At 40.9% G+C, this 26,732-nt stretch overlaps 1 protein-coding gene across 4 annotated transcripts in view; it reads left to right on the top strand.

Moving 5' to 3' along the window:
* DNAH9 (dynein axonemal heavy chain 9) overlaps window positions 1-26,732 on the top strand; it is a 319,243-nt gene that overhangs the window by 133,905 nt on the left and 158,606 nt on the right. For 3 of the 4 annotated variants that reach the window (XM_081027598.1, XM_081027597.1, XM_081027599.1), the window contains 6 exons: window positions 1,475-1,632; window positions 4,561-4,699; window positions 14,196-14,406; window positions 21,679-21,806; window positions 23,758-23,866; window positions 25,011-25,158. In XM_081027598.1, coding sequence (XP_080883724.1) covers window positions 1,475-1,632; window positions 4,561-4,699; window positions 14,196-14,406; window positions 21,679-21,806; window positions 23,758-23,866; window positions 25,011-25,158 — 893 coding nt within the window. Of the gene's footprint in view, window positions 1-1,474; window positions 1,633-4,560; window positions 4,700-6,872; window positions 7,161-14,195; window positions 14,407-21,678; window positions 21,807-23,757; window positions 23,867-25,010; window positions 25,159-26,732 lie in introns of all 4 variants that reach the window. The other variant, XM_081027600.1, reaches the window with a different exon arrangement.

The following is a 26,732-nucleotide window of genomic DNA, read 5'->3' as shown; positions in this document are numbered from 1 at the left end:
TATTCCACACTAGAAAAGACGTTTCAGTCTCAAACTAATTGCTGCAAGCTCAAATGCATTCAGTCATTAGAGCTTCACTTTGGGAAAGGAGCTGAATCCTAATTGTAAAACTGTCACAGGTTCTGGCAAACACTCCTTCCAGGCTCTGGAGAGAGTCTTGCCCAGTGTGAGAAGGCCCAGGTGCGCGCGTGCGCTCTCTCTCTCTCTCTCTCTCTCTCTCTCACACACACACACACCACACACACACACACACACACACACACACCTGCAGCCAAAGCTCCACTGAACGTTTGGCTATTCGAAACACTCTGAACATAGCTGACTGGCTTGGGGCTCATTCAAAAAAACCTTGGTCTGTCCCCATCTTTCCGGTGTTGCTTTCAAGAACCCTGGGAGGCTTAAAATACTCAGAGACATTCCGGGGCCCTGCTGAACAAGTGCGCCCCTTTTGTTGCTGATCATTTCAGTACATGTTTTGTTTTTTTTTCAAAGCACCAGGTGTGAAAATAAATGAGTGAATTTTATTTCTGTCCCTCCCCGCCTACGACTAGTAAGAGTGATCTAGAATGCAGATCTGACCAGGTCAAGCTTCAGTTTAAATACCCTGTGGCTCCAGACCACATTTAAGAAAAAGCCTAATCTCTTCAAGGTTCTAACAGCCCTCAGGAATTTGCCTGCAGCCTACGTTTGCCACTGTGGCTCTTGCTACTTTTCACCATACAGGACACTCCATCCATACAAGGGTCACCTGGACTTAACGCAGTCTGTTCTGGAAACGTAGACCGACAAGTGGCTGACAGGACTTAAACCGAGATGGGGACCACAGCTGCTGTGACGACAGGCACAGAACAATTTCCATGTCAGCTGCTATTTTTAAGCATTTTCTGTATGCTAAACTCTTTATGACTTTATTTCATTTAATCCTTAGAGCGAGCTCTGCAGTTACGTACAGGTCTTCTTTCCATCACCCAGAATCCATTTGCCTGATTCGAGTCCAGATGTCACCACTTAGTAGCTCGCTGTGTAAGGTTGGGCAAACTACTCCACCTGTCAGTGCTTCCGTTTCATCATAGAGAAATGAGGGTGACGGCATTCCAGTGCCCCCCTCAGTGGGTCATGGTAAGGGTCAAATAAGTTAATGCACAAAGAGTGCTCAGAACAACGCCGGCACAGGATCAGGGCTGATACTCTGTCGCAACACAGGGCGCCGATGCCCAGAGAGAGTTTGACACCTGTTTGCTGCTCCCTCCCAACCTCTAGCCACTGTGTTATAAATATGGGTATACACAGCCAGGTTTCTTTTAGTCATGCACCCAGTGCCCATCAGTAAACAGCCCACGTGGCCGCCGCGGTGCCTGTCCCTCAGGGAAAGGGGCTACTGGACAAGTGTCTGTGTTGTGTGTGGGTTCCCACCTTCAGCCACTGTCTCGACACTGAAAAGCAATGGAGGCATTTTCCATTGACTCCTTCACAGGTAAAAAGCATTCAAGATGCAATTCGAGATAAGAAGCAGCGATTCAACTTCCTTGGGGAGGAGATTAGTCTGAACCCTTCTGTGGGGATCTTTATCACCATGAATCCAGGCTACGCTGGCCGCACAGAGCTGCCGGAGAACCTCAAGGCCCTTTTCAGGTGAGTGTCAGCCCGGCCCACGGGAGGCCCCAAGGGAAGCTTCTTTTATTTTCCTCACCGGAAAGACATGACCTATATGTTAGAGGAAATGTGGGACATACCCAAAAGTAGGTTTTAAAAGGCACTTTGAATGCTATTACCAGTAAAATGACTTTTTGCTTAATTGTGTTCTGTTCTTTATATGCATGTTTGAAAGTCTTACATTTGTAGTGTACATTTGTGGTCTACACACAGTTTTCTATTGTTTTGATTTTTCATTTCCTAGTCTATCATAATCATATCACAAGTAGTTTCTTCTGTTAGATATTCTTAATAAATCTCATTTCATGACTGCCTTTTATTCTATCATTGGTCCACAATGAAATTAACTAGTCCCCCATCGTTAAATATTAACACTATTTCTAACATTTAAAAGAAATTCATGCATAATGCTGTAATACACATCTTTGTATATAAGTCCTTTTTTTTCCTGTATGCATGATTATTTTCTTTGGCTAGCTTCCCAGAATTGGAATCATCGAGTTAACAGGGAGCAACATTTTTAAGGTTCTAGATACACATTGCCAAATTGCTTTCTAAAAAGAGTAGTGCCGAATTATACTCCTAGTAGCAATGCACGAGCACCTTTGTTACTTTACCTTTGCCAACCATGGATAGTGCCATGTTTTAAAATCTTTATTTTAATAAGAAAACACAAATGTGTTTCCTAGCAGGGGCTGGGATCTCCATTCTTTTTTCAGAAAAGATAAGTCAGCCCAACAAAGAAAAAACTGAAAGATGCTTCATGGCTTCTGATTTTCCACCTACTGAACTATTACCTCAGAGAGATAGGCTGTGGAACTATGACAAAGTCGAGTATGTCTCTCGTCTTTGGACTGAGACACATACTGCCTTCTGGTGACAGGGAGGCTGAGGAGGCCACTGGAGAGCTCCCAGTGGGCTCAGGCTCCTCACGCTGTTCCAGGGTGGCAAATTCCTGTATCACGGGAGTGGCATGGTATGTCCTCCTTCAGGCAGGGCTACACTTTAACCAAAAATTTGTTAGAATTTCAATAGGTTGTCTAGACTAGTGCCATAGAATACTGTGTGGCTTTCTCTTTGTTTACACCAAGTACTTATTAAATAAGCCCTGTGTTACAGAAGATAATGGAGGTGGGTTATCACCCTGATGAAAATTATTTCTTTTATTTTTCCCCTGAATTTACAGATAACATATCCATAGAACATTTAGGGGAAGAAAAGAGAAAAATATTTTTGAAAACAATAAATACAAACATCTACTTTTAGATTTAATTCTCACAAAAGCCCTATGAGGTGGATACGATTTATATCCCCCTTGTGCAGTGAGAAAACAGATGGATTCAGCAAATTGCCCAGGGTGTAACCCTAGTTACTAGGATTAGCTGTAACCCAGCTAGTTAGTAGCAGAGCTGGACTTTGCACCCAGGCCGTCTGGCTCTGGACTCTGCTTCTCCCCATCTCAATCCTATCATCCAGCCATAGTCAGCATAACCGTTTGGCATTCTCCTTTTCCATGTTTGTGGGCCAAGTATTTATTTTTCAAGCTTGGTATTAGACCCTATGTAGTTTAATATCCTGCCTTCATTAATTAATGTCTTTTCATGTCATTAAATGATTTTTCTACGGCATTATTTTTCATGACCATATTACATTACATTCTATGGATACATAACCTTATTTCATGTTGCAAAACAATTTTGAATTTCCAAGTATTTGATTGTTCTTTTGAATTTGTAATATAATTTTATTTTACATTTTGCAATGTAAAATAAAGGACAAATGTACTTGAGTGAAACTTTTTAAAAATTTTGCATCAGTGTAGGGAAAATGGCGTTAAAGAAATGAAACAATCTTAGGCTCCTATTAAATACCTAATAAACTAATTAAAACTAAGTAATTTTAAAATCAAGTGTTTCTAGAGCCAGAGGTGGAAAAAAAATCAAAGTAAACCCTTATATAATATACACAAAAATCCCCTTCTGTATTCTCATAGATGCTATTTTGTGACAAGGTGGGGTTAAGAAGCACTCACTTTAACCCTCAGCATTAGATACTTAGATTTGTGTGCAAGTAAGTACAGAATGAGCCCTGAGTATTTAGGCTTGGAGGAGACTTGTCTTGAGGATGAGGAATAGAGAGATTCTCAGTTTTGTGTAGATACCAAGAGAGACTCAGTTGTTCGCCCTCAGCCCCTAATCTATTCTAGACAACTTGCTTTCCTAATCTGTGCCCTGTGTAAGGCACACTGGACTCAAGTTACAAGACTTGAATTGTAGCCCCTACTCTGTCCCTACCTGCTGTCATCCATCACCTTGGGCAAGAGAATTTACTTTCTTTATCCTTAGTTAACTCATCTTAAAATTCCAAGTCTTAGATGAAATCATTGCTAAGCAAGGTCTTACCGTGTTTCCCCAAAAATAAGACCGAGCCGGACAATCAGCTCTAATGCGTCTTTTGGATCAAAAATTAATATATAAGAGCCGGTATTATATTATATTATATTATATTATATTATATTATATTATATTATATTATATTATATTTATTATATATTATATTTTATTTATTACATTATATTGCATTATATTACATTATGTTGCATTATATTGCATTATATTACATTATATTACATTACAATATATTTATTATATTTATTACATCACATCACATCACATTGACCCAGGCTTCTATTACAGTAAAACAAGACCGGGTCTTATATTAATTTTTGCTCCAAAAGATGCATTAGAGCTGATCGTCCGGTTAGGTCTTATTTTGGGGGAAACATGGTAGGTTTTACACTCACAGATGCCTCCATCCCTGATCTCAGCCAGTGTCTCTTGTTTTACAAGCTCCCCTTCGACTGTGTAGTTGGAAAACTGTCTTGGCCCTCTGTCTCGCTGTGTGCAGGCCTTGTGCAATGGTTGTTCCAGACTTGGAGTTGATCTGTGAAATCATGCTGGTGGCAGAAGGATTCATTGAAGCCCGGTTATTAGCCAGAAAGTTCATCACCCTTTACCAGCTGTGCAAAGAGCTTCTCTCCAAACAGGTACACTCCCTAGTTAACCTCGAAAATCAATTGTGTGTGATGGCCCCACTCTGGATGGGTTTTGGGGCCGATGTATTAGGGAAACATACTTGATCCTTCTCATAGACAGCCACTGTGCCCATAGCATATTCAAAGATTTGAATACCTCTGTAACAAAAGGGTATTGCTATATAGTCTATTTTTTTTTTAAAAAAAGATTTCTGTGGTCAAATATTTTTTTAAAAATGCAATGCCTCATTGGTCACCATTGGAACACTGCAGCAGCCAAGTAAAACCGTTAGATGGAATGGTCTCTATATGAAGGGATATGAGATGGGGACAGTGTTGGGAAGAGAGAGTTAGGTAGGCATTGAGGAAACCCGTGCCTTTCATCACTGCTTGACCTGAAATGTGGCTCCTGCCTAGGGCAGATCCCCTCACAGAAATACCTTAAAACGTGACTGAAAACCTATTTATGCCTTGGGTGGAGAATTTCTTGGTGGTAATCAAATTACCCTGGGCTGTTCCTAATGAATTTCACTTCCCTTTGGGGTTCTCCTACTTGGATCATTTTTGCTGCCACAATGTGGGCGCTCTTAGCCCTGTGAAATCTGCCCAAGATGAATTAAAACAAACAAACAAACAAAGAAGAGAACTCTCCTGTTCTCATCAGACCTCCCAGGCCCCTTGCTTATTGTGTCTCTCTGTAGGTTCTCTACATCATTGACTCCCAGGCCAGCGACACTTTCACAACCCTATACCAAACCTTTCTTTTGAACTCTGAACCTGTGTATCCAATGATCTATACCATTAAAAAGCACCCCTGCTCAGCATCTACAGCTGGTCTTCCTGCCAGTCCCCACTCCAAGCCTACTTCTGCACTTCTTGCTTCAAGTATTGTACAGCCATCATTTACTCACTGATTCTGGAACCCTAATTCTTGACACTTTTTCTTGGCGTCTCCTTCTAATCATGAATGAACTGTCATTCTTTCTGCCCTCTGGATAGTTCTCAAGTATGTACCGCTCATTTTTTTGTACCACTTTAGTTCCAAGCACCTCTGTCTCTTGCTTAAACTCTTGGAACCGCCTTGCTCCTTGCTTCTCCACTACTACTGTAGTCCATCAAACCTGTTCTTTGGCCACCAGCCAGAGTGATCGTTTAAAAATGCAACTCATCGTTCTTAGGATAAAGAGCAATATCCTTTTTACTGTCCGAAAGAGCGTGTGCAGGGCTCTGTCTCCTGCCTACTTCCAGAGCTTCAGTTCACAGCCCTCACCATCTTGTGCTTGCTGTACCCACATTGGTCTTCTTTGAGTCTGGTGTGCAGTGAAGACAAAGGACATGGTGGCTGTGCCTAGGCTAAGGATCAGACTTCCCTAAAGAAACAAAACAACATTGAAGAAGACCAGAGGGAGTAGAATTCAGTCAAGCACTGATGAAAAATATGTTCAGTCAAGGCCAGAAGGAACAGGATGTCCACAGGCTCAGGGGAGGGAAGACAGTCAAGTTCAGGTATAGCCACCGTGGCCATTGTCTTCATTGCACACTGAATTGTCCTTTGTAGCATGTATCACAGCTCTAATTAAACAACAATCTGCTAGGAAGCAAGTAGCAGAGCTAGGGCTTGAACCTCAGTCTGTCTGAGTTCAGATTCTATGCTCTGAGCTGCCTACTCCACCATTTCCCCTACCACACTGCTCTGAGACCTGATAGCAGTATGGTCGCCTATTCCACAGAATCGACTATCAGAACTTGCGACCACTGAGTTCTACCTTTGACAAAATTTTAAGGAACTATTTTTTAACTCCTTTTCTCAGACAGTTTGAAGGCCTCAAAGGTAGATCATGGAAGCTTAGCCTCAGCCATCTCTAAGAGCCAACATGGCTCCCTCCTTGATGTACAACGCGTAGCTAGATAGGTTTGTGAGTGGTTCTGTTTAATCTCCCGGACCCCCAGTTCCCTGTATGTTCTGTCTGCTTTGTTGCCATCACAGCTAGAAAAGTACCTTACGTCAGTCTAGGAGCCAGGATCCTGGGATCACGCTCTCCTACGTCATTCCTGGCTACGCCTCTGCCGTGGCCTCCAACGTGCCCTAACATTGATGTGATACCTGTAATGTGCAGACACTAGCCTGGCATACGGTGTTCTGCATCCCAGCAACTGCTCTCTAACCCTCGCTGCCTTCCCTCAGGATCACTACGACTGGGGCCTGCGGGCCGTCAAGTCGGTGCTGGTGGTGGCCGGGTCTCTGAAGCGAGGAGACCCCAATCGGCCTGAGGACCAGGTCCTGATGCGCTCCCTGCGAGATTTCAACATCCCCAAGATCGTGACCGATGACATGCCAGTGTTCATGGGCCTGATAGGGGACCTCTTTCCTACCCTGGATGTCCCTCGGAGGAGAGACCTCCACTTTGAAGCTGTGGTGAGGAAGGCAGTAGTGGATCTAAAGCTCCAGGCTGAGGACAACTTTGTGCTCAAGGTACACGGGGTTTCCATCCCAAGATGTGTCTCTTCATTCTTTTCTTAGACAATGGTTTGTAGTTCATCCTTGATGCAAAAGGTTGCTTCTGATGTGCAGATACCTGTCCACTCGATAATAATTCATTTCAATCGTTATTTATTGGGGCACCCATGATGTGGAATGCATGGTGGGGGATACAAGAAAAAGAGAGAGCCCCCACGTCAGGGAGTTCATCTTCTAACCGGAGGAACAGACACGCCTGCTCTGCTAGAGCACGCGTTTCTTTCACATGAATTACTTTATACATGATTAGATAGGTGATCTAACGGGGAGGCCGTGTTGGGTCATATTCATTTTTCTTCTCTTGTAAATGTTTTGATCCGATCAGGGGCAGCCTATTTATAAAGAAAAAAGTTTAGGGTAGTAGGAAGAATAATGTCCCTCCCAAGATATACACATCCTAATCCCCAGAATTTATGAATATGTTTCGTTACATGGCAAGAGGGTATTAAAGTTGCAGATAGAATTGAGGTTGCTGATCAGCTGGCCTTGAGATGGGGAGAGGATCCTGGTTTATTGGGTGGCCCAATATCATCACAATGGTCTTTATAACTGAAAGAGGGAGGATGATGCCGTGGGAGAAAGACTCACTGGCCATTGCTGGCTTTGAAGGTGGAGGAAGGGACTATGAACCAGGAAATGTGGGCAGCCTCTAAAAGCTGGAAAAGGCAAGAAAACAGCTTCCCCCCTAGAGCTTTCGGAAGAACCAGCCCTGTCAACTCTTTGATTTGAGCCCAAAGAGACCCATTTTGGAATTCTGACCACCTAACCTGTAGACAATAAATTTGTATTGTTAAAGCCTTTAAGTTTTCAGTAATTTGGTACAGCAGCAATAGAAAATAAATACGTTTAGCAACAGGTACAGACTTTAAGAAAAAAAATAATCCCTGCAACTTCAGTGTAAGTATAACTAGTTTTGTAATTGTAGGAACGATGGTGGTTTGTACTGTTTTCTAGGGAGGCTCAGGGCAGGTGAAGACATTCATTCCCCCATACATTAAACCAGTGGCCTAAAGAAGAAGGTTCCATCGAGATCAGATCTTTAGTTGTAATTCAAGTGGGTTTTATTAGAAGTGAATATGCCCATGATCTACCTATTGAAAAAGAAAACACAGGCCCCCAGATTTAAGGCTTTAGAGGATTAACAGGCAGGATTAACAGATATGAGGATTAACTGTTCTAGCATTTTTTAATTAGAATTAGCAGACATTGTTGAGTTTTTAGGACTTCGGATACAAAATTCTGTACATTTTGAGTGGTCTGCCCCAACCCGTTTTTCCATGAGCCTGTTATTTTTACTGTGCAATTTTGCAGAAGGTGATATTTTCAGAATGTATAGATGCTGTTACAGTAAAGTGCCTGCACACAAATAACTATTCCTTGAAGCAGGATATGACAAGTGCCAGAGAAGAGGGTCCTGGGGTATAGGGAGAAGGATGGAATTTTTTTCCTGTACAATAATATGTTTAAGAATCACATGAATCACTTCACAGTTCACAAGAGGTTTTGTATTCTGTATCACGTTAGGTACCCCTCCAATCCCGCCAGACAAGTGACAGATGAGACACGTTACAGATGAGGAAACAGGGATGCTCTTGCTTCCTCCAAGATACTCCACTAAGCTGTTTCATGGGCGAGAAAATGTTCCCCCTTGAGGAAGATACAGGCCGGGGTGCGGGTTACTTCTCCACTCCAGCAGGCGTTTCTAGAACACAAGATTTTTACTGGTAGAGATCAAGCCCTGGCTCTATATAAATAGAATTGCAAGTCGACGTTCAATTTCATTTCTGGGATTACATGAAAGCAAAGCATCGCTTGCTCCTTTGCAGCTGTAATTGTTTTTGCCAGCTTGACTCTCTCGACTCCCAACCTCTCTCCTCTTAAGTTCAGTCGATAGATTTTTTTTAAAGGTAGCCATGGGCAGGAGGGTCTTCCAGGTAGTGGGAAAAAGATCAGCAATGGGTGGATGGGGAAACATAGAGATAGTATGAGCAACAGAAAAAGGTTTTGGGGTGGTGGAGTGGGCAGTAGGACTCAAAAGATACTATGGAACCATGATATATAGAGGGCTGTAAATGCCAGGCTGAGGGGTTTCCTCTTCAAGGGTCTGATCCTAAGAGGCACCCCCACCCCCGAGATGAATTAAATCCAAGAGGCTCCTGAGAGGTGGTGCCCTGGGACTTGGATCAGGACAGTCCATATCCTTCCAGGCTCTCGGGGAGTCTGCTCAGGCTATAGGACCATCTTTCCCCATTTTTTGCACTTTTTCCTACTCAGAATCTTACTCTCTTCCTTTCTGTTTATTTGTCAGTTGGCCCACATTCTCTTTTCTTCCCTTGTTTTTCATAACCACTTTCTGCTCCTCTGATAAGTCAGATGTTGTCTCTTAAAGGCTCTTGGAACTGGTGATGTTTTCTCCCCAGGTTTTATTTGCACTGTCCACTGAAACTTCTGAAAGTTAGTTCATCAAAAACCTAGTGAGGCTCTGGTTTGAGATGACATCGTGCGATCCCTTAAAGGCAATACTATAAATGCAGCGGTGTTTTTGGTTGTTTTGTTTTGTTTTCTTAAGAAAGAGGAATCAGCTCATTGAAGTGTAGAAACTGGGAAGAAAATATTACAGTAAATTTCTGGAAATATGGAAAGAGGATGAAAGCAGGTTGACAGATCAAGCAGAGCAGGGGTGCTGTGGGCCAGAATGCACTTAGGAGAGGGCTCAGGGGACGAGGGGCCAGGAGGTGGCCAGCCTGCCCAGCAGAGTGCCAGAGAAGCTCTGGGCTTGGAGTTGGTAGTGAAGGAAGGCAGGGAAGAAAGAGCGAACTGAAACAGCCAGAGGGGGACCAGTAAGTCTATTTTTCCTATAATTTTTGCCACTTGGCTCCTCACACTCTTCTCCTACCTCCCCATTCTAGTCTTCAATCCCCAAGAATGCAGACCACATGCAGCAAGCATTTAGCACGCAGCCAAAAAGAAAAGTCTGAGGGAATTTAGTAAACTCTTTGGGGAAAGCTATGACTGCTCTTGGGACACTAGTGCCCCCCTTTAAAGCTCTTCCATTCTGTTGGAGGCCTTTCGGCTGGAAGGCCAGCCACCTGCTCACTCACGCACAAGTGAAAGGATGAAGACAGAGGTCAAGATCTGACCTTGGACACAGAGCTTCTTCTCAGTCTTCCCACCCTGGGGAGAGACCTGCACACATATCCAGTAGCAGACAGCACCCATCCCAGCTCCTAGGAAACACAGTGCAGTTCTTCATTTAAACTTGAGGCTTCCCAGACACTGGAGAAAACCAGCAACAATGAGAGATAAACGCAAAGCAACAGGTGACTCAGGAAAGAAATAAAATTCTGGATGACATCAGAACCTCTTGTCAGCAGTATCGAGTACTAGAGGACAAGGGCACCATTCTTTCAGTGTTCTGAGTGGAAATGCCTTCAAGACTAGAATTCTATACAAACCAAGTTACCATTCAAGGTATTTTCAAAGTCCTAAGTTTTATTTCTTATGCATTTTTTTGAATAGATTACTTGGGGACATACTACATTAAAATGAGGATGAAAACCAAGAAAAATTTCATGGGATTCAAAACATCAAGACTCAAAAAAAGAAATCCTGGCAGGATAGCTATTAGAGACCTAGAAAGCTGTCAATTTAAATTAGAGCAGGAAGTCTGTGGTCTTTAAGAAAAAGGACCTCAAAAATGAGTATATTCAAATCAAGAATACACTAACAAGATAAAAGTTCTTATGTATTTTATTTAGCTTCTAAGTTATGGAAAATAAGGCTTGCATTGTGTCTTTTAACAAAGAGAAAGGAAAGCAATTAAAAACACCAAGAGAAAAAATCATGGTCTAAATTTTATTTTAAAAAGTAAATGTGGAGGAGGGTGGTAGAAGAGAGAAAAGGGGGTCAAACATATGGTGATGGAAGTAGAACTGACTCTGAACACAGAATGCATTATATAGATGGTGTATTATAGAAATGTACACTTGAAACCTATATAATTTTACTAACCAGTGTCACCCCAATAAATGTAATAACGATTTTTAATAAGTAAATGTGACCTGATGTTGATCAATATGTAGAGTGTAAGAAAAGAGTATCCATTTGACCTTGAAAACAATTGATGCCTAGAACATCCTCTGGCAAGTCATGACACTAGGCCCGTAGAGAGAGAACACCATATATTCCAGGCAAATACTTTCTTCTGTCGTGAAAAATATCTACAGTCATAAAAATGTAAGCCACTGTTGGTCTTAGAATCATGGAGAATATAGAATGTCTAAATATAAGAACAGAATAGGATGTAAATATTATCAAACACGGCAGTGTAAAAGCATAATGTATCTGAAAGAAGATAGGAGATGGAAAGATAGAAGGAAGTAGAGTGATATTTATATATTCATGTTTCAAAACATACTGTCAAAAGCTTATGGATTCATAACAGAGAGTAGAAATAACAGAGAGTAGAAATACCCCATTTATCAGTTGATAAGTGAATAAACCAATGTGGTATGCTTATACAGTGGAATTTTATTCAGCTATAAAGAGGAATGAAGTACTGGTACATGCTACAGCCTGAATGAGACTTGAAAACATCGTAAGTAAAAGAAGCCATTCATAGAAGTCCACATATTTTATGAATCCTTTTATAGGAAATGTTTAAAATGGACAGATCTATAGAAGCAAAATGTATATCGGGTTGCATAGGGCTTAGGTAGGGGTGGGGGAATCAGGAGTGACTGTTAATGGGTGTGGTTTTCTTCTCTTGCGGTAATGAAATGTCCTAAAATTGAATAGTAGTGATACTTGTACAAATATCTGAATATGCTAAAAATCATTGGATTATATGCTTTAGAAATGTGAGTTTTATGGTACATGAATTATATCTCAATAATGCTTTAGAAATGAACAAAAAGAAGTTGATGGAACTATAAAGCAATTTTAAGCTGTTCCAGTGTCAAGGAATCAGTTGTTCATGAAAAAAAAAAAATCAATGAGTATAATATAGTCTCCATTCAATAGCCAGAGCACCACTGCTACCGCCTCTTCTGTTCCCTCCTCCCCTTTGCCCCTCCTTTTCCTCCTCCATACTTTTTAATGCAATGACCTCAGGTCAGTTTCATACTTAAAATCCTCTAAGCTTAGCTTAAGGCTTTTGCACTCAGTATCACTCTACCTGGAATGCTATTCCTGCTGCTCTTCACATGGTTAACTTTTTGTCATTTGTATATTAGCTTAGATGTCAGTTCCTCAGAGACCCTTCCTGACCACTTTCCTCATCCTTATCTGGGAAGATCCTGCATGAGGTCCCTGAAGGATGAAAACAAGAGCCAGGATTCTCCCCTGGGTGCTTTAGGGCCCTGAATCAGAGGAGCAACAATGGCTTGGGATCGAGAAGAGAAAAATATTGATGCTATGGAAAACAAAACTCAAATTAATATCTCAATAAGTTACCGTGCCACAGTGGAAACTAATCATCTTGCTCCCCACAAACAGCCACTTATCTGCTCCCTTCATATTGAGCTTAGCAGTATCACTCTGCTAACTCCCTGGTTGTATGATTTGAGAATTCTTTTTGACACCCGTATCACTTGATTTTTTTTACAAAAATATAGGAGTTATCATTTTTTAAAATGTAGACTAAATAAAATGTATGGGGAAAATTTTTCCACTGTCCCACTACCCTGTTAATATTTCAGTACATTTCCTTTTCTGTACACTTTCCTCTGCTATTAAGGATCTTATTGTGCAAAATATGAAGAAACTTGATCTACCACAAAGTTGAAATATTTTAGGTCATGACATACAAGACCTTTGACGAGGGGGCCCATCCAACCTTTCCAGCCATCCTTCATATTTTCAGCAAATACTTGTTCAGCACTCAGTACGTGTCAGATTCTGACTAGACACTGGCAATAGAGAGATAGGGATCCCAGTCCTGTCTGCCTTCAAGGAGACAGTAATCTAATAGGGAGACAAAAAAGTAACCATTGTAACATCAATAAGTATTGGGATAAAGGATGTAGGTATGGCCTGAAGTAGACAGAAGAAAGGATAACTTCCTAACACAAGACACAGTATGTTGAAAGGCATAAATACAAGAAAGAGCATCATTAAAGAACTCCAAGTAATTATCTACCTGAAATGTGCATGTTGGGATGACAGATAAGACTGGAGGCTGAGGGTTAGACTGCAGAGTCTAACCCAAGAGTCTCGTCAACCAGTCTGAGGATTTGGGGTTTCATCACCAACGCTATGGAGAACCACGGAAAGGATAGAGTGATGGCAGCGACACGGTAGGATTTTCATTCCAGTCAATGCACTACCACAGTGTGGGAAAGTGAGCCTGGATGCCAGCTACAAGAGTAATGGGACCTTTAAGGCTACTGTTGTCCACAGGAACTCCTTGACTCCAGCTTCATCAAACCATTTGTCCAACCACATCATGCGCTGTCACACACTAGCCTTGTTTTGTGCTAAGACCCCTGCCTGGAATAGCCTTCCTGTTCATCTGCTAGGAAAATTGCTACTCATCCATGAAAGCCCCAGTTCAAAACCCTGCTCCTCTGTGAAGTCTTTCTTCTTCCCTTTATCCTTACAAAATCAATTGTTCCCTCCTCTCTGTTCCTATAGCACTTTATAAATACCTCTATCAGAGCACTTAACATTTTACATTGTAATAATTTGTCAACATGACTCCATCACACTATGAGATCACAGAAGGCAGAAGAGTCATCCCCGAATCTCCCTCAACTGGTATACTCTCTCACACATAGTTGGTGACTACTAATTTTATGACTGAATGATGAATAAATGACTAAATGAATAGTGTTGCCCCTCCATTTTGGACCTCATCAAATCTTGAGGTGAAGAACCCTTCCTCTGAGGACTTCAGGTCTCACTTCAGACACCAGCCTGGCTCACAGAAGAGCAGCTGGGATGTAGGTGAATGACAGTTCGGTCTCCCCGCTGACTGTCGTGTCTTTCCAGGTGGTCCAGCTGGAGGAGCTTCTGGCAGTGCGACACTCCGTGTTCGTGGTGGGCGGTGCTGGTACTGGCAAGTCTCAGGTGCTGAGGTCCCTGCACAAAACCTATCAGATTATGAAACGCCGCCCCGTCTGGACTGACCTCAATCCCAAAGCAGTCACAAACGATGAGCTCTTTGGCATCATCAATCCAGCCACACGAGAATGGAAGGATGGTAAGAGTGGGAAGCCCCTAGGAGAAAGTTTTTGCTACCCTCAGAGCCTCTTGGGCAGGCTTGAAAATAGTGAGGTAAACTGCAGAGGAGAGAACAGTGGACTGATCTTTTGGGGATGGGAGAAGGAGGTGAAAAGAATCAGAGAGAGCTTCAACATGGATGGACTTGAGGGTATTGTGCTAAGTGAAGTAAGTCCAATAGAGAAAAACAAATACCGTATGATCTCACTTATATGTAGAATCTGGTTGTTGATGCAACTAGTAGCTGCCTCCATCTGTACATGGACTTCTCCCTGAACCATGTACTTTTTAAAAAAGGAAATTATGTCTTTCAAGTCTATTTAGCATCTGGGATCCCTGTTTTATTTATAATTCTTTCTAACTTTCAGCTATAGATATAGTATCATAAACTTGGTCCTAAAGATGGTTTTTACATTAACATTTTTTTAATCTATCTGGAATTTATTTTGGGGGCTTACTATGACGTAAGGTAGAGAATCAACTTTATTTCTCCCATATGGATAACTGAATGAGCCAGCACTCTTTATTAAGTAAACTGTCTTTTCCTTGTAAATTTAAACACTAGCTTGTCATACATAGTGTCCTCTGATTCTTGGTTTTCTGTTCTGTTCCACTCACTTCTTTATCTAATCCTACACTAATGTAATTCTATTTTGCTTACAATTATTTTATTAAATTTAATATCTGATGAGGTAAGTTCCTCCTTAATATACTTGTGTAATTTTCTTAGCTAGTCTAAGGCATTTCTTATTCCATATTAAATTTAAGCTCACATAATATAATTCAAACTTTATATGGTGTGGGAATTTCAATTAAAGTTTTGTTAAATATATTAAATATGGAGAAATTGACAAAGAAGTCTTGTATTGATCATAAATCTGTGTTTACTAAACAAGAGAACATCCAAGTAAATGAACTATACCTTTTTAATTTTTTAAGGAAAACTTGTTAAAAATAGAAATAAGCTAGAGCATATTAATACACCTTTTTCAAAATTACACAGATCAGATAGAGAGAAAAGTATAGACATAGAAAAATTGGGAAATGCACCATCAAACTCAATATATCACATAGTTATAGAACTTTGCATCTTATAAATAGAAAATATTTGTTTCTCGGTTGGTTCATAGAACATTTCCAAAAATTAAAAATTTAGTTGGTTATTACAGATGAAGCCATAATGATTTTAAAAGTATCAATTTACAGTACCACAGTCTCTGATAGTAATGCAATAGAACGGGAAACAAATAGCAAGGAAATTATCAAAAATAATTTTCCTATTTTCAAATCAAGAAATGCTCACTTAACCCCTGGATTAAATAGAAAATTAAATTGCGATCCCTCTAGGAAGCAATAAGAAGAACAACACACCATATAAAAACCTTTGGGACACATCCGAAGTCAATAAGAAAAAACTCTAAGCTCTCTCTATTATACAAGGTAAGTAGGAAATAAAGTCAGTATCCATCCTAAGAAATTATTCAAAGAGTAATAAAAATCTAAAGACAATTGAGGAGAAACAAACTAATAAATATAAAAGCTGAAATATGTAGGAAGAAAAAAAATCATATTAAGGATAAATAAATATAAACATTGGTTCTTTGTAAAGACAATAAGTTTATTATGAGCATGATTAATGGGGGCAAAGAGTAAACATATATATGATTAGGAATTACAAAGAAGATATAACATTACATATAGACAAGATTAAAATAGAAGAGAACACTTAATTAAATTATACATATTTGAAAAGCTAGAATAGATGATCCCCTGGCAAAATACAAATTAACCAAATAAACCCAAAAAGAAGTAGAAAACAAGTAAACTAATGAAAAGGAAAATTTTACATAGTAGCAGAACCAAAAAAAAAAAATATTCCAGATATAAAACAAATAAGCCATGGGGATGTAACATACAGCATGGGGAATATAGTAGTCAATAACATTGTGAAAACACAGTATGGTGTCAGATGGTTGCTGGACTTATCATGGTGATCACTTCTTTAGGTATATAAATGTTGAACACCTGTTGTGTACCCCTGAAACTTATATATTACTGTATGTTAGCTATATATTTAATAAACGTCTTTTAAAACATGATATTTCTGGCTCCATAAAATAAATTGAGAAGTGTCTTTTTAAAATGATTTTGGGATTATCTTTTTTAAAATTTATTTTGAATTACAGTTGACATTCAATACTATTTTATATTACTTTTAGATGTACAGCATGATGGTTAGAGATTTATATAATTTACAAAGCGATCCCTTCCTAACCCCTGATTAGTCTATTACCTATCTGGCACTATACATAATTGTTGCAACATTATTGACTGTATTCCCTATACTGTACATCCCCATGACTATTTCATAACTACCAATTTGTATAAAGAAGATAATTTCACAGTTCGAATATAATAAAGGCCATGAATGACAAACCCACAGTTAACATCATACTCAATGGGGAAAAGCTAGAAACATTATTAAAGTCAGAAACCAGAAAAGGATGCCCACTGTCACCACCTTTATTCAACATAGTATGGGGAGCCCTAGCCACAACACTTAGACGAGAAAAAGAGGCATCAAAATTGGAAAGGAAGTAGTAAAACTGTCATTATTTGCAGATGACATGATACTATATAGAGAGAACCCCAAAGATTCCGCCATTATAAACCATGCTGCAGTGAACATATGGGTGCACCCGTCCCCTCAAAGTAGCATTTGGGTTTCTTCGGATAAATACCCAGATGTGGGATTGCTGGGTCCTTCATTGTCTCTTGTTATAGCCTTTGTTCTAAAGTCTATCTTGTATAAGTATTGCTACCCCAGCTTTTTTTGTTGTTTCCATTTTGATGAAATATCTTTTTCCATCCTTTGACTTTCTGTGTGTCTTTCAATCTGAAGTAAATCTCTTACAGGCAGCATATGTAAGGGTTTTTTTCTCTTATCCATTCAGCCCTCCTGTGTGTTTCCAGTGGAGCATTTTAATCCATTTACATTGAAAGTAATTTTTCATAGATATATACCTAGTTCCATTTTATTATTCATATATATGTAACATATATATGAATAATATTTTATTATTCATATATATATGAATAGTAAAATGGTACTAGCTATATATCTATCAAAAATTACTTTCTATATACATGTTATTTTACTATATATATGTGATTACTATATATATAGTAACATTTCTTTTTAACATTTAACATTCATTTCCCTTTAACATTTCTTGTAATGCTGGTTTGGTGGTGATGAACTCCATTAGCTTTTTCATGTCTGGGAAGCTCTTTATCTATCCTTCAATTTTAAATGATATCCTTGCTAGGTAGGGTACCCTTGCTCTCTCTCTTCTTTTTCTGGTACCCCTATGATGCAAATGTTGTTAATCTTGGTATTGTCCCAGAAATCTCTTAAACTATCCTCATTTTTTTTAATTCCTTTTTCTTTTTGCTGTTCCGATTGAGTATTTTCTGCTACCCTGTCTTCCAAATCGCTGGTTCGATCCTTTGCTTCATCTAGCCTGTTGGTGACTCCTTCTCATGCATTCTTCATTTCAGTTATTGTATTCTTTACTTCTGACTGGTTCTTTTTTATGGTTTCTATGTCCTTTTTATGCTTGCTCTCTTGTTGAAGTTCTCACTAAGTTCCTTTAGCATCCTTATAACCAGTGTTTTGAACTCTGTATGTATTAGGCTGCTTGCCTCCGTTTAATTTAGTTTTTATTTTTTTGGAGTTTTCTCCTGTTGTTTTATTTGGGATATATTTCTTTGTTTTCTCATTTTAACTGCCCTCCTGTGTTTGTTTCTATGTCTGAGGTAGATCTGCTGTCTCCCAGTCTCGGCCTGATGTCCTTATGTAGTAGGTGCCCTGTGGGGCCCGGGCACAGTCTCCATAGTCACCTGCTCTGGGTGCTCCAGGAGTGTCCTTTGTGGGGGTTTTGTGTGTCCTCCTGTTACAGTTGAGCCTTGATTGCTATTGGGTGGTCAGTGGGTGGGATTGACCCTCAAGCTGACTGGCTGTGGGGTTTGGCCACATCTACAGCTTATGGGCTGCTGTGCAGGGGGCTTAACCCACTGAGTGGGATTTGCCCCAGCAGGCTCTGGTGCCTGTTGAGACTGCCCTTTGTGTGTTCTGATTTGTGGGGCTAATTGTGTAGTGCTTTGCTGTGGTCTGAAGTCAACCTCTAGGTATGTTGGGTTTGGGGTTCTTAGGAGGGGCTCTAAGGTAGGTCCAGTTCACTCACTGCCTGTGACCAGCCAGAGACTACCTGGTAGGAGCTATGATGCGATCCATGGTTTTTCACTGACTGTGCTAAACCTGGAGGCACGTGGGAAAGGCCATGCTGCAAACTGAGGACAGCTGCCACCAGTACCAGGCCTGGGGAAGTGCCACGAAAAGCCAGGACACCCCAAGTCCTGCTGACGCCTGCAGGCTCCCTTAAAGTTCAGCTGCTAATAAAGCCTAGAATGGTATGCAAGTTGGGTGAAGCAGGATCTCAGGGAGCCCTTACAGTGGGAAGTGTTGTGGTCACCATGTTAATGTAGACTCTGGTTTGATGCCAGTGCTGAGCCTGGAGTGACTCAACAAAAGTCTCAGAGCACACTGAGGGCATTTGCCCCCTGCCTGAAGTCTATGGACTTTGACAGTTTTCCAAGAAAGAGTGAAATGCCCGTGGGGCTTGCTGCTGAAGGAGAAAATGCCTCCAGAGTTGGGGGAATTGGGTGGGGCAGGGTTCCAGGGAGTCAGCAGGGTGGAGCCCCGGAGCTCACCAGACCAAGCAGATTCAGATTTAGCCATAAGCTAGGGGGAGGGCTCAATGAATTAAAGATGGTGACCAGCTGCATGGGAAGGGGAATTTTCACAGGGAAAATAGTGTCTTCCAGCCCTGGCTTGAAGCCACAGACCTCAGTCTGTTCCCTGTATTCCTCTTTCACTCCCTGAGTCACTGTCCCTTTGCCGGAGCCCAAGGTGAGTGCCTGCGAGCAAGTAAGGGCCTGTGCGGTCCCTTTAAAAGGATGTCTGGGTTTCCCACAGCCTTCTCTCTCACCCAGATGGTCAGAATCCCCACTGTTTTTCACAGCCAGATGTTATGGGGGCTCCTCTTGGCACCAGTACTCCTGGATGGGGAGCCTGGAGTGGGGCTGGGGTCCTTTGCTTCTCTGAGGGGGAACATCTGCAGCCAAGATATCCCTCACAATTTTCATCCAGCACAGGGCGGTTTGGGGACAGCCCGTTTTGAATCTCTGCCCCTCCTACCAGTCTCGTCATGGTTTCTTTTTTATATTCATAATTATAAAACTTTTGTTCAGCCAGATTTCAGATGGTTCTCCAGGTTGATTTTTCTATAACTTAATTGTAATTTTAATGTGTTCATGGAAAAAGCAGGCATAGTTTTTATCTACTCACCATCTTAGATCTACTCCACCAGAGCCAGAAAAATCTTGATATCAACCTTTATAAAGAACCAAAAAAAATAAAACTAAAAAATAACCTGATTTCACTTATTAATGTAGATTCTGAAATTCTGAATAAAATATCAGTAAATAAAATCCAACAATATCTCAAAAAAATAATACACTTTAAGTAGAATCTACTCCAGGAATGTCAGGATAGATCAATTAATTTTTGAATTATTAACATAACAAATGGACAAATTAAAAGATAAAATTATTTGATCAATCAATAGATGCTAAAAATTCAGTATCCGTTCCTATTTTTTTAAATTCTAAGTAAAATAGGAATGGAAGAAAATCCCTTAAATATGATACTCTGCCCAAAGACAAAAGGAAAAAGTACACATTCTGAATGATGAGAAACTAAAGCCATTGCCCTTAAAATCAGGAATAAGTCAGGGAGACCGATTATCAACATTATTCCACATTGTTTGATGGAATTCTAGAAAATGCAGTAGATAAGAAAATGGGATGCATGGTATAAGTTGGAAGATAGGAAAAAATTTATTTTTTGCCAATTATACAACTTTATACCTAGAAAACTCAAGGAATTTTTGAAAAATCACTAGAATTAATAAGAAAATGTACTAAAGATAATTGAAAATAAAACAAATGCATAAGATTTAGTAGCTTTTCTCTATACTAGCAGTAGTCAGGTACAAATGGAAATCCGGGGGGAAAATGCCGTTCATAGGATCAATAAAAATTATGATATGTCTAGGAATAGATTTGGCCAAAGAGATATATTGAAAATGCTATGGGCCGGCCCAGTGGCTCTGGCGGTAAGAGCTCCATGCTCCTAACTCCAAAGGCTGACGGTTCGATTCCCACATGGGCCAGTGGGCTCTCAACCAATTCCCCAAGTCCCACAACGGATGGTGGGCAGCGCCCCCTGCAACTAAAATTGAACATGGCACCTTGAGCTGAGCTGCTGCTGAGCTCCCGGATGGCTCAGTTGGTTGGAATGCGTCCTCTCAACCACAAGGTTGCTTGTTCGACTCCCGCAGGGATGTTGGGCTGTGCCCCCTACAACTAGAAAACAGCAACTGGACCTGGAGTTGAGCTGCGCCCTCCACAACTAAGGCAGAAAGAGCAACTACTTGAAACTGAACAGCACCCTCCACAACTAAGATTGAAAGGACAACAACTTGACTTGGAAAAAAGTCCTGGCAGTACACACTGTTCCCCAATAAAGTCCTGTTCCTCTTCCCCAATAAAATCTTTTTTAAAAAAAAATAAAAGAAAATGCTGTAAAATGTATTAAGGCACATAAAACAACATTTGGATAAATGAAAAGACATGTCATATTATTGTTTGAGAAAGCTTAGTATCATAAAAATCAATTCTGTCCACAAAAGATATAAATTTCATGAAGTGCCAATTAGTATCACACTGGGCCTTCTCTCAAAGTCTGCATTTGACAAGATTTGCCCAGGCTGCGATTACAAAGGATGGAATCCTTACCTAACAAGGTTTTATGTAATTCCATCATGTCACAGTTGCTGTTGAAATAATTCACTGGGGTTCTTTGTCACTTAAAAATCTAGTTCTATCAAGTTTTGTTGATTTTGCTGTTGTTGTTCTTACAAAAAGTCAGACTGGAGCACAGAGTGGCACCTTGGGCACTGTCGCATGTTTGATAGAGTAGGATACAAAGCCAATTCTGACCTACCTTTGATGTTTACCCCTGAGTATTGATATTTACTCCTCTGAGTATTGTAGCCAATAGGGAAAGGCTGTGTTAAGAGAAAGATGGAAGGTGAAAGGACAATAAGGTATCTGTGGTTCCTTTCAGGATTGTTCTCTTCCATCATGCGGGAGCTTGCCAATATCACCCATGATGGGCCCAAGTGGATTTTACTGGATGGTGACATAGATCCCATGTGGATTGAGTCTCTCAACACTGTCATGGATGACAACAAGGTATTGAGGGGGAAAGGGAATCCCACATCATCCCTAATCATCCATTAAACCAATATACCTGACACATTTGGGAATCACTTTCCACATAAGGGCTGGCCCTGAGTAAGGAATTACCAGTATCTTTATTTTAAAAATTTTTTTCCAGTTTTATTGAGATGTAATTGACATATAACATTGTGTAAGTTTAAGGTGTACAACATGATGTTTTGAAATACATGTATTACAAAATGATTAACAAGGCTAGTTAACAGCTCCATCATCTCACATGATTACCTTTGTATGTATGTATGTGTGTGTGTGTGTGTGTGTGTTTCTGTGTGTGTGTGTCTCTGTGGTAAGGACTTTTAAGATCTACTCTCTTAGCAACTTTCAAATATACAAAACAGTTTTGTTAACTATAGTCACCATGCTGTACGTTGCATCCCCAAAATTATTCATCTTATAACTGGAAGTCTGTACTCTTTGATCACCTTCACCCATTTCCTCCCCCCATCCCAGCCCACCCCACCCCATCCCTAGCAAGCACCCATCTACTCTGTCTCTGTGAATTTGTGTGTGTGCTTTTTTTCAGATTCCGCAAATTTGTCTTTCTCTGGCTGGCTTATTTAGATTCCACAGTATTTGTCTTTCTGCGTCTGACTTATTTTACTTAATATAATACTCTCCAGGTCCCTCTATGTTTTCACAAATGGTAGGATTTCCTTCTTTTTTATGACTGAATATTATTTAATTGTATATATATATATATACAATTAAATAATATTCAGTCATAAAAAAGAAGGAAATCCTACCATTTGTACACATCTTTATTCGTTCACTCATTGAGATGGACATTTAGGTTGTTTCCATGTCTACGCTATTGTGAATAATGTTTCGGTGAACATGGGAGTACAGATCTCTCTTCAAGATCATGATTTCGTTTATTACTGGTGTGCTTATAACATCTCAGAACTGATTCATCCAAACGAGCAAGAAACTATTTCACTTACTTCAGTGGCACTGCCATTGCTCACACTGATTTTAGCATTGTTATAACTGAGAATCTTCTGCACGTAGATTAATTTAGTATTTAGAGCTGAAAGGAGTCTTAAGTCACCTATTTAAATCTTTTTTTCTTTACTGTTTTCATTTTTTATAAACAAGGAAACTGAGAATCAGATACATTCTGAGCCTGTCAGACATTCTCAATGGTGACCCATCTTTATTCACAGAGAATATTTTTTATTTTTTTATCAACAATGAAAAATAAATGCCAGTAAAGTCGCTGTTAAGCTGGTAGCTGCTCCTAAACTTGTTCAGAAAGCACATCCAGATTAGAAGTTTTAGGATGGCTTCAACATTTACAGTTTCATCACACTAAATGTATGTTTTCCCAAAGGGGCTACTTTAAAAGATACAGCAGTAATATGAAGCCTAAGCTTTCTTCCTTTAATGATCTTATTCTATTGCAGTCTAGTCATCTGAATCATTGACATCAACTTAAACTTTTTAGATAACTTTTTTCCTGATTTAGCATGTGTACCCCCCCACACACACACACGTATGTACACACACACAGAAAGGGGGAAGGGGGATACAGGAGAATGAGATTGTTGCAGAAAATTTAGAGAGTGCTTCTGTAGTAGTTGACCCTGAACAATGGAGGCTTGGACTGCACGGGTCCACTCATAGACAAATTTTTGCAATGGACCCACTCAGTTCAAACCCTTGTTGTTCCAGGGTTGACTGGCAATCAGGAATCTGCCTATGTGGAATGCTGACTTAAATTATACGCAGATTTTCAACTGCATGGGCAGTGGGTGGCCCTAACCTCTGTGTTCAAGGGTCAACTCGAATCACAAAGAAGGAAATAACCGTTCATGATCCCCACCAGGAGTAGTCCGCCAAAGCCCCACCAGCTGGCCATCCTTCCGACCTGGTGTGTGCCCCCTACCCCCACCATGTTCTCCAGGTGCTGACCTTGGCGAGCAACGAGAGGATCCCTCTGAATCCTACAATGAGGCTTCTCTTTGAGATCAGTCACCTGCGCACCGCCACTCCAGCAACTGTCTCCAGAGCAGGTACAGCCTAAAAAAGGGGCGAAAATGAAGTGCTCAGTTGCAGACAGGCACCACTAGCATTCCACGTGAAGCTGCTGGCTCTGAAGGGAGCTCACGCCGATCACGCAAAACCCTGGCCTTCTCCGCAGTCCTAATGCATATCACAGGGTGAGCAAATGCTCTGAGGCCAGGCCCGGGGGATATTCTTAATTCAGAAACATTATGGGAATGGGGAGGGAAATGGCCCCTGAACTGGACAATTGTCCTCTGCATATAAGTGCCTCAAATTAGGCTCCTTTTAGGCCAGTTCTAGCCTCCAGGTCAATGGAGATGACGAGCGTTGCAGGTGTCACTACATCCTGGTGGGCAGTAACAACTTTATACCTTAACTTTCCTCTAAGTCCACTGCCAAATTTATCAGCAGAAACTAAAACACAAAGAGGATTGGTTTGATCTCCATCATGATATCAGATGCCCTGTCAAGGATCTGTGCTGAGATTGGAGGACACAGGCCAGAAGAATCATCTCTCTCACTCTGTATTTGTTTCCTAGGACTGCCATAACAACTTATCATAAGCATGGTGGCTTTTACAACCACATACATTTATTCTCTCATGGTTGTGTACGCCAGACACCCTAAATCAAAGTGTCAGCCTTTCTTTGTCAGGATTCTTTCTCGGGGAGAATCCTTTCTTGCATCTTCCAGCCTAGGCGTTCCTTGGCTTCTGGCCCCACGACTCCGTCCTCCACCTCCGTCTTCACATGGCCTTCTCTGTGTGTCTTTCCTTTTTCTGTCTCTTATAAGGACACTTGTAAATGTCCCACCCAGATAATCCAGGGTAAGTTCACCTTAAGATCCTTAATTACCTCTTTAAAGGTCCTCTTCCCAAATAACGTCACATTTACAGGTTCTAGGGATTAGGACGCGAGTGTATCCTTTTGGGGCCACCATTTAACTCACTACATACATCTACACCATGCCAACTGTTTATAATAAGTCACAGCCTTCTTTCCTCCTGAGCCTAGAGCTTCGGATCCTTCTCTACACTACTTTCCATCAGCTGATATCAGTCAATTTTCTGAGCAATTAAAGTAACTCTCTGGGGTGGAGAATATACTGACATCCATGGAGAATTCACTGAACAATATTCCGTATGCTCCCCAGGGATCCTGTACATCAACCCGGCAGACCTGGGATGGAACCCTGCAGTTAGCAGCTGGATCGACACGAGGGAAATCCAGACAGAAAGAGCCAATTTAACCATTCTGTTTGACAAGTATCTTCCAACCTGCTTAGACACCCTCAGAACCAGGTAGGCCAGGAAATAAGGAAGGTTGCAAGTTAAAGCAGTAATCAAAAGCCTGTTCACTCACATCTTATGCCCCATTGATGTTATTTCTGTCCTGTCCCTGAAGTCAGATGTCCCCAGATCATTCCCCTCTGGACACTGCAGATGGCAAAGGGATGCCATTACTGTCAGTTCAGGCAGGAGATGAGATGAGTAAAGAGGAGGAAGATTTAAAGTGCCTTTTGTGAGTGCCACATGGGTGTATTTGAAGGAGGCTATAAGTTGCAATATCCGGTAACAATTCTGAGATCCTTCAATTTGCAGGGCACGCAACTGGCCCTCCTACACATAATACACAGGTCACATCAACAAACTTAAAGGTAAAGGTGACACCTGTCAGTGACATGGGGGGCTCATGTCCTCTTCCTGACTGTTACGTTCATGGCCCAGATAATGTGGAATCAAGGTATCATTTGACCAGTCCTACCCCTCTGGATACTGTGAGTTCACTTTTCCCCTTATGGGTTTACAAAAAATAAAAGCAACAAACCCTGACCACATTAAATGAGAGATTAATTACCATTAATCAAAAGGATGCTTATTGCAGCAAGAATAATAATGTGTCTGCAAAGAGAGTTTCCAATGTTTGGAACCTGCTTTTGTTGTACACATTTTTTTTCTTGACAGTTGGGGCATCATTCTATGAATCAGGCCTCCAACTCTGTAGTTCAGCCAAGTTCCACCATCAGAGGCTGGTGCTGTGAAAGAGACATGACTCAGAAGTCCATAGTTCCCAAAGATTCAACGAGTAAGGGTCAGGATCATTTTTCCCAGAAATGAAGTCCATTTCTCAGAATGATCCTTGATTCCTTATTTGTTGGTCTGTCAAATATAGGATGGAGAATTGTTCACAAGGGTCGGGACAGAGGTGAAGGGAGAACTTTCCACAGCAGGCGGATCTGAGGCATTCTTATTTCATGTGCCCCTCCCCTCCCCTCCCCCTGTCACTATCCACCCACATGAAGAGTGCATTTTCTATAATAAAAACTGAGTTGCAATTGAGTAGTTGACATAGTGGTATATTTTTAGATATTTAAACATTTATTTTGATTTTGTGATTTTTATATTTTGGCATCAATAATTATTTTTGCAAACTTCAGTATTTTCATAAACCTTTGAAATGCCTGTACCCCCTTGTGACCTGTGGGCTCTATGGCCATGGGATCTAATGAGATAAAGCAGGCTTGGCAGCAGGCAGTGTCTGGAGGGCAATAGTGGTGAGTGCCCCACATGGGCAAGGGCCACAGAGTTAAAATACCACGGAAAGGGACGGTTTGGGGAAAATAGTATACCCGCATTCTTTCTCTTTTGCTGAGACACTTGTCCAGTATACTCTCTGTCTAACAGGCCATTTCCCCCTTGGCATTTAGAATAAGAGATGCCGAACTCTTGTCTGTTTGTGTATGAGTGTGTATGTGAGTGAGTGTGAGCACACTCATGTGTGCTCATGAACCTGCACAAGTCTCCGAAGCAAGCTTTGAAGCCTCTGTATTAAGGCTGTCCAGAGACGGCTCTCCTCCAATCTCTGAACCCCATGG

This window comes from Rhinolophus hipposideros (assembly GCF_964194185.1).
Source record: "Rhinolophus hipposideros genome assembly, chromosome: 20".
In the NCBI taxonomy this organism is placed as follows: domain Eukaryota; kingdom Metazoa; phylum Chordata; class Mammalia; order Chiroptera; family Rhinolophidae; genus Rhinolophus; species Rhinolophus hipposideros.
The sequence above is the reverse complement of the archived record's forward strand: the minus strand, read 5'-3'. Positions and strand labels throughout refer to the sequence as shown.